Source organism: Pinus tabuliformis, chromosome J (genome assembly GCF_031772625.1).
Source record: "Pinus tabuliformis cultivar Carrire ecotype Pingquan chromosome J, CPIR1, whole genome shotgun sequence".
Classification (NCBI taxonomy): Eukaryota; Viridiplantae; Streptophyta; class Pinopsida; order Pinales; family Pinaceae; genus Pinus; species Pinus tabuliformis.
In genome coordinates this window covers 123,640,286-123,649,124 of record NC_142295.1, presented here as the reverse complement: position 1 = coordinate 123,649,124, position 8,839 = coordinate 123,640,286, and the positions used below count along the sequence as shown (strand labels likewise).

The window sequence follows — 8,839 nt, the reverse complement described above, 5'->3', positions numbered from 1 at the left end:
GAAATACAAGATTGTACTCCCCAATGGAGTCATCAATTCTGTTATGAGATAAAACACCCTAGGGTATGGGTTGAGAACCCCAATAGATCGAAGGGCATAAACCAACAAGAAGCAAGCAAACAAGCAATCCTAATGCTTAAACTACTAAAATGGGATGGAGATATAGTTCCCATAGGTCCTACGTTTGATGATGTTCCCATAGGATCTAAACCCTCTGCTTCCTTCAATGCTTCAAAACTTACAACTCATTCTAGAAAAGCATATATACTAGTAGCAGTTCAAAGTATGTTCACAATATGAATGTTAGATCGTATAAGCATATAGATATAAAACATGAAATCATACATAATTAGATCATAACATGAGGTAAATCATCAATATCATCACATCAAGAACAAGACAAATCTTGTCTATTGATGTTTGTAAAGAATGTTTAAGAATACAACCTGATTCGACCACGACTCCAAGAAAAACCCTTCTCTGGATCCGTCCAACACAAGCCTCAAAATTCCTCTTTCAAATTCATACACATAGATGCCTTTTAAAGGAGATGGGCATCTCTATGAGGAAACAAGGGTTTCTTATAGGTGGGATTGTAGGAGGCATAGGGATAAGTTAGACTTGATCAGGGACCAATTGGATATAATATCAATATCCTATCTTTCTCCCCCCTTAGGCCTTCCCATGACGTGTATTTATATCACTCCAAAACAATTATTTCAGCTGGGATATAGTTAGGCCACATGCTCATGTAGGTGGGCTTCCTATGTAACCTGTAAATCCAACTCATAGAATAGGGATTTTATATATTTCATATATTTTAAATTATATACGCGGGTTGGGTATAGCGAGACCCGCATGTGTACACATGTTTTGAAGGGTAGAATCATGTATGTAATTTAAAATAATGTCTTTTAGTAAAAGGACTAATTTTGAAGGGAAAGGGCTGCCCAAGGCCATGACTCAAACCATTAATTATAAAAGGGTGATAAATCATGTTATAATAGAGGGGATGTGGTACTTGAATTGGTTTCAAATTTTAGGCATATTGTTGCTATGAGCTAATTACTTTATTGGTTAGTGGAGTCAATTTATTTTTCTTTTGCATTGACTACACTGCACAACTCAAGAGTCTAGATGTGGAAGGCCTTATGCTTTTGCTATTATAGAGAGATGAGTTTTACCAGAAATTGAGATCATAGGAGGGTGACATCCGTTGAAGTCGAGTTTGTTGTGAGTTAAGGCCGAGTTGTGGATGCATTTGAGGGTTGGCACCCAAACTTTCGAAAAATAGCCATTGGATCTTCATGTCACCTACGATTGTTGTCTATCGTTTGGTGGAGCCAAAGTGTAAATTATGTGTGTGTGAACAAAATTGAGTGAACAAGGTCATTTGGAGATTGCGTTACATTGAAGACAGTGGTGTTGTTTGAGCTATTAGAGACTGCGCTTAGGAGATTTTTCTCTTGGTCAAACTGTTGGTGTTGTTGGAAAATACTATCATTTGAGTCAGAATCTGTTTTTCCTTTTAAAGAGGCTATGTGGTGTGACTATGTGGTTGCTATTATCTAGTAGAAATATATGTGTACAGAAGAGAGAGAAGTGAACTAACGCTCGAGTTGACTGTCAAAGTGTGGCACATAACCTTATAATTGGCTTGTGAAGAAAGGAGTGTTTTGGTGAAGGGCTATCGGCTGGTGACAACTCATAGTCTGAAGACAGTTGAGAGTATGCAGACATTACCTGAGATTTGACATGACTATGAGCCAAGTGAGATCCAAAGCAAATGATTGTGGAAAAAGCACAACAAATGGTGGATTTCTTGAGCGAATCGCTGGAGGAGGTGGAGACCATGAGTTAAGACTACCCCCCGTTGTTGAAAAGGTCATCGTAAAATTGAGACTGAGTCATAACAATTAATTGTGATTGTGTGTTGGCTACTAGAGCCGACTGGAACTGACTGGAGTAGTGACTTGAGCCTAGTCTAGATTCGGGAGGAGTTTACGGCCTTGACGCTATCTTTTTTTATTGTGTCCTTGTTAGAGAACATTGCACTTAGAGAAAAGGTACGTTAAGTCTGAAGTCCTAGCCCGTGGAGGGTGTGAGGCTGAGCAATGGAGTCTTGGTGAAATCGACATGACGAGATCTGAGTTGTAGTCTATGCATAGAGAGTCATCATCAATTTGTCACTTCTATTTTAAATCTCACATAACTTGGAGATGTGACTATTATGCGTGGAGAGCAGATCTGGTCGTTGTGCATGGAGAGTCGATCTGATACCTGTTGTGAACCTGGGAATGGAGATTGCGCTAGAGTGATGAACATTTTGTGGCGACCTACACTTGGAGATCTGAGCAACATTAAGGAATCTGTGTAAAGACAAATATATTCCTGTAGATATGTGCATGGGACTCAAAGAAAGATTGAAGAGGAAACTATTTTTATTGGGTTTGGCCCAAAACTGGTGTCGTGAGCAGGAGCGCTCTATAGAGGCAGCTTGTGTTGTAGGAGTACCAATGACAACCACATTTTGTGGATCGATTTGATTCTCTACTGCTACAATGCTAGAGCTTAGTGTGGCATCGTTAATCAGCCTCAATTACTGATGTTGAGTTTGAAGAAAAAATATTGGAGGAGACATTGCTAAGATTGTTGTTCGATTGATCGAAAATTATCCCACTTTTCTTAATAATTCACTCGTAGTGTCCAGATATTGCTTGATTTGAATGTTTGTGGGTCGAGACTGGTGTTTAGGCTTGTAGAGCCTCAAGCCTTCATGAAAAATTGAACTTTCTCAATCAATTTTTTTTGTGTGTGACTATGGAGCTCCATGCAAGAAGCGTGTTAGAAATGTTGTTGGGAGAGGCTTCCAGGATTTGAGAGTTGTGAAGAGCTACACTACGATCTAGTGTCTTTATTCAAACACATGCACTTTGGATGAATTTTGGCAATCACTTGGTATGTATATGGAAACCGAGAATGGATATTTATGTTGCACATGTACATCGTAAATAAATTCCTTCATGTGTGTTCTGAGAAGGAGCTAGATGAACGTGTTCCAGAAGATCCAACTGGTGGTGACCGCATGACTGTGTTGCAGCGGAGGAGTATTTAGAGGTCGCTGAATTTGGTTTGGTGGTGAATTCAATGATGGATTAAAAAAGGAGATAGAAATAATCTCGGAGAAAACTGAAGCATACAAGGAAAAAGCATCAAGAGACAAATGTAATATATTTTTGAGATGAATTTGGTGAAGAGTATTAGGTTCACACTAATGTAGCTGATCATGTCAAGGATCAAAATGCAGATATGGATCAATGCAGTGAAGAATTTGACGAAATCGTAAAATGTTAATGTTGAATCTACTGCCTTTTTCCGGTATAAATTATGAAATCTAGGCTACTGAAATGAAAAAAATATTATGAAAGGTAGATTTATTGAATTATGTTGAAGATGATTTTGTTAATTCGAACAATGATATGAGTATAGATGCATGAACATTACATGTTTTAACATTTGCATTAGATGAAAATATTTTATTCAGTATACTACGTGAATATGGCGAGATTTAAAATGAAAAAGTATTGTGGGATATTTTGGAAATGAAGTACAATTTGAATGAGGCTGAAAATGAGGAAAGTATTGTTCTTGAAAATGATGATTGTGCTTTCAGTCTCATAATTGATTGTGAAACTGGAGATGGAAACATTGAAGCTGTAAAGATGGATGATGAATCTGTTCTTGTAGTTGACATTGAAACATGTGATGATGAAGAAACAACCATTGATGTAGAATCTGGATTTTCTTATGAAGAAAGTCTCTCTAATGTAGAAACACTTGAAGTAAAATTTGATGAGAATTATGTATCTCATGAAAAGTGGTTCAATCTGATGCATGAAAATCATCTTATTGACGGGTTTTTGTTTGGTGAGAAGAGATGCCTACCTCCATACACAAATCAAATGTAGGATGACATGTTTGCAAGAACATAATTGATTAAATCAGCTGAAGACGTGAAACAACCAACGATGTGAAAAAGGAAAGATGAAGAAAGGAAAGCTCTCTTAAAAGAGAAAGATGACAAGAATCAGTATGGTTCATTTTATGAATCTAACATTGTTTTTAAGTGTGCATATATTGCCAGTGAAGAAGCAGCAATAAAACTTGAAGAAATTGCAAACATTAAGAACAAGTATAAGTCCCATGAACCTGCAACAATGTTGAATTCAAAGAATGTTAGCCTGTAATCAAAATCAAGAAAGAATAGATTAAGCATTCAAGTGTTCCACCTTTGGCATAAAAAACGTAAAGAAAAGGAGAAGCTTGACCATTATCTTATCGCAAAAAAGGTGAAGATGAAAATGCGCCAACAAATGAACAAGCATGAACCCTTTAGCAAGAAGGCAAAAATGAAAGCTCAGTGATCAAGTTTTTTTATCTATCATTGTAAGCTTAGGTGAGACTGAGATGAGTAGGTATGTTATTCATGTTATGCTTTGATCCATTTCTCCATTGAAGGGGGAACTTGGAGTAATGGAGAAATATAGGATGTTCTAAATTAGTTGTTGGTTGAGATTATGGATTATATTTAGTTCTCGGAACCTATTTATGAGAAATTTGTTGTAACTCCCAACAAATCCGTAATGCTTTATATGAAGATTCTAATTGATTAAATGAAAATGTTTTGTGCATCCACTCTCCAAATTGAACTAAACTTATTCTTATTTCCTCCATATTATATCCTTCTTAAATTTTAGTTGACATGTGTTCAAAATTAGTAAACAATTAACCCAATTAAAACAATAAATAGATTTTTAAAATTTAATAAATAAAAAAAAACCATTTAAAAAAAATCATAAAAGATTATTGTAACTGTTTTGTTGATTAATAAGTTAGAGCACTTTGACTCAGACAAATATAGATTTAGATTAACGCAAATACTCTTTAACCGAAAGCAGGGGCTTATAGTGTCCATAACTCATAAATACATGAAATAAGGCCCATAACATGTATAATTTTACAAGGAAAAACAAACCAGCTGAGCCGTTCCCAAGACCTCCTAGATGCATTTCACTCATAAAAGGAGTGATCTATGTAATATGCTAAACATCACTCTGTTTGAATAAAAACAAGGGAAATTTGCCTTATATGGATGGAGATACACACAATAATTATTTATTTATATGGATGGAAATACACACATTCATGTAACGATAAAGTTACGATTGCAAACACGTAGAGGGCATGTTACAGCCTAGAAATAACGAGAACGATGGACGATGGGCCGAAGGCATATCATCACCTTTCTTTATTTTGCCGTTTCATTCATATAATGCCCGGCACTAAACTATATATGCATACGAAGACAGATGCACATAGAGATATATTGATCATCAGTATAAAGAAGGATTGGAGAGCAGATACTGCTCGATCTTCTTCAACATGGCAATGCTATTTTCCTTTATCTCTTTTGCTTTGCTTTCTTCGAGCTGAGCACCAGGAAGGGCCTCGTATTTACAGATCCAGCTGGCGACACATCCCCCTTCTTTCCTGGGAACGAATTTGACCTCAAACTTCGCAGCACTCAGTTTATTTCCCAGCACCCCTCCTTCGATATTTGTATACTTCAACACCATTTTTTCCTCGTCAATTTCATCCACTCGCTCCTTGACGAAGCTGAAATCCTTGTGAGCTGTGACAAGAAAGCGAAAAAACCTTGTAAGCACCAAATGATAACAAATTATTCAACCTCATTTGCAGGGGGGATCCGTTAATTCAAAAAGGGAAATAACTAGAAGTGGAATTATAATGATATTAAGTAGAATATGTAATCAACAGAGGAATTTATGGGAGTTATACCGGGGGTGAAGTTGATCTGCTTGATGCTGCCCACGCCTCCATCTCCTTGAACTAAGGTCACGGAAGCGACAAGTTCAGGCAAAACCTTTGGGAAGAGGTTATGGCTGTCTTTCACCATGGCGTTCCACAGTCTCCTTGCCTCCACTTGGGACACTTCTTCCGTTATTGCAGTCCCTGACACCATCTTCAGCTCTAGTACTGTAAGCCGATAGATTTTCTTCAATACTATCGCACAAAACAAAACAATAGCTTCTTACTCTAGTATGCACAAGTGGGGGAGCAGGGTGGAATATTTATAGATGGTTATCTGCAAACGTTTCAAACTCTGTACAACAATGAGCAGGAACTTTTGTTATGTTCGCTGACTTGTTGGCGCAGACAACACCGACTATATGCTCATTTTCTTGGTTTCATGGGAATATGTGGCCGACTAATATTGACTTCCATACATGGCTCTCCAAAGATCTGAATGCGGATGTTTCCATAGCAGGAATAATAGATTTAGATGACATTGTAATACGTATTTTTTCTCCTTTTTCTCCCACCTAATTATCCCGATTTCTGTTTACCAACGGCGTTGTATGTGAGAACTCACATCCCCTTGTTTCTCCACTTTCGGTAAACACAAAATCGTCAAAATCCTCCTGCATTTTTTTCAAAGGTGCTGTACTCCATATTATCATTCAACATTGAAGCTTTAAATTTTATTTGTGGATTTGGAACTTTAAACATAGGAACAGTTACTTATGTATGGGTGATCTAGATAAGTGAGTAAATCTAATATTATATTTTGGAAGATTCTCTATCAGTTTTTGGATTTATTTAATTTTATATTTTTAAATTATTTAAATCATTCGAGTGAGCGACTTGCAATTTATTGGATTTATTTAATTTTATATTTTTTAATTATTTAAACAATTCGAGTGAAAGAGTTGCAACTTTATTGTATAGTAATGATTCTATGGTGGGTTATTTCTAAATGATTCACTACAGTGTATTTTTTTCAATAATTAGACATTATAACATCAAAAAGATAAAACTGCAATCTCTTAATAACCCAAAATATAAAACTCCAATCTCTTAATCGAAGTCAAAGTCTCTTGTTATAACCCAAAATTACAACTTCGAAAGAGATCTAAATTGACCCTTTTCCTTTTCCTATTCCTTTACCAGGATGATTTATTTATTTGTCGTTCCATGAATAACGGTGTTAACCTCATGGACAGGGCGGTTTTGTCATCGAATGTCTAGAAGTATTAGAAAAATGCCGACGACAACATACCTTCTCACGTAGACTTCGACGGCGAAGAGCCATTCGGTCGTCATTTCTATGATAGATTGCATATATTTCGAAATAGACGGCGAAGAACCATTCGGTCGTCATTTCTAGGATAGATTGCATATATTTCTAGGATTGAGGGTAATCGAGGTGGTCAGGAGAGCAATAAAGGTATTTTGATCGTAATATTTAGAACTGAGAAGGGAAGCAAGCGGAATGAAGGTGGTTACGAGAGCTATCAAGGTGGTGTGATCTTAATGTTTAGAACTAAGAAGGGAATGGAGGTTCTTACGAGGGCAATGAAGGCGTGAAACCATAAGGGGGGAAGTTATTGCTCCTTGTTATTAGGAAATGCAAGTTATCTCGTCAAGTGGCACATTTTTATTCCTGTCACATGTATGTAGTTTTAGGTTATTAACCTCTTCCATCATGTCCTAGAAATACGGTATATTAACTAAACATAAATACTTTTCAAACAGGAGAGATTGTATATATTTAAGATAACTCGTTCAAAATTACTCTTTTTATCTTATTGGTTTATTTTAACTAAAAATTAAACAATTGAAGTGAATTATACTAATTATATTACTTAAAATCATATATAATCATATAGAGAGAGAGAAATAGATATATGGATAGTCCATAAATGGTCATTCAAACATGGTTTAGGGATAAAAGAAAGGAAACACCGAATTGGATAAAAGTGATTATGTTACTTAAAAATATAGATTTTTTTAATCAGCATGGATGATTAATAAATAATTTTTTAAGTTGGGTTTACTAATAATTAATTGTGAGTTTTTAATAGGAAATACATCAATTGATGGATGATAATAAGATTTAATGCATGAGGGTAGAGGGTATTTGATTTTCGTTGATTTTCATTAAATCAATTTGAGATCAACAAGAATAAATACTTATTCATTGTCAAATTAGTTGTGGTAAAAAATAATTGTGGTCATTATCACAATTTTGGAAATATTGTAGTAAACAAATTGTTGATTAACCTAGATGAGAGATGTTGCAAGGGTAGTGCAACTTTTATAATATAAAAAATTCTGTTAAGAATGTTGTTGGAGAGGGTCACCATTATGTGGAGGGACAATTTTTTGGGTATGGATTACAACCCACTTAGAGGGTAAACACTATTGATTTAAATTAGATTAATAATAAGATTAACAGTCCATCATGAATGAGAGGATCATGATATTCGTAATTTTCCATCAGTGTTGACACATTAGTTTTCATGGATATCCTTTCCTAAAGTATATATCATGCATGACTTAGGCATGAATCTCATTCCAAACAAAGTGAATGTTCCTTTTGTGGGATTTTGTGGTGAATTAATAATTAAATTGATGCTAGTTCCTTTTCCTTTTTACTTTTGTTAATTATATTGAATCCAAATCCTAATAATTACAACACATTTTAGTTAAATTAGTCTTTAGTCGTTTTCCCTTCTCATTATATTTAACTGGAGTGAGCCAAAATCATAACAATATAAGTACTCCTCTCAAGGGACACCTAGGAAGAGAAGATATATGACCAAATCCCTTGCCATATGGAATTGCCATACCTCTCTCCTCTCCCAAAACCAATTTTAAAAATACAAGACACAATGTTAGGATTTGTAAACAATAAATTCTCATCAATATAGAGTCCATGAATACAATATTATACATGTCAAGGAGATGTTTCATC

General features: G+C 35.4%; 1 protein-coding gene across 1 annotated transcript; it reads right to left on the bottom strand.

Moving 5' to 3' along the window:
• Positions 1 to 5,159: 5,159 nt before the first annotated feature.
• LOC149225909 (pathogenesis-related protein 1-like) lies at positions 5,160 to 6,120 on the bottom strand. Its single transcript, XM_089377333.1, has 2 exons — positions 5,860 to 6,120; positions 5,160 to 5,692 (listed from the first exon to the last, which is right to left on the bottom strand). The coding sequence occupies exons 1-2, from the start codon at positions 6,041 to 6,043 to the stop codon at positions 5,394 to 5,396; spliced, it is 483 nt and encodes a 160-aa protein (XP_089233459.1). The 5' UTR covers positions 6,044 to 6,120; the 3' UTR covers positions 5,160 to 5,393.
• Between the last annotated feature and the right edge of the window lie 2,719 nt (positions 6,121 to 8,839).

Bases quoted from the DNA above. Each gene is read 5' to 3' on its own strand.
- LOC149225909 (XM_089377333.1), bottom strand. From the start codon at position 6,043: ATGGTGTCAGGGACTGCAATAACGGAAGAAGTGTCCCAAGTGGAGGCA. The intron at 5,693-5,859 runs GTATAACTCCCA...TTCTTGTCACAG, and splicing joins GCAGATCAACTTCACCCCCG to CTCACAAGGATTTCAGCTTC.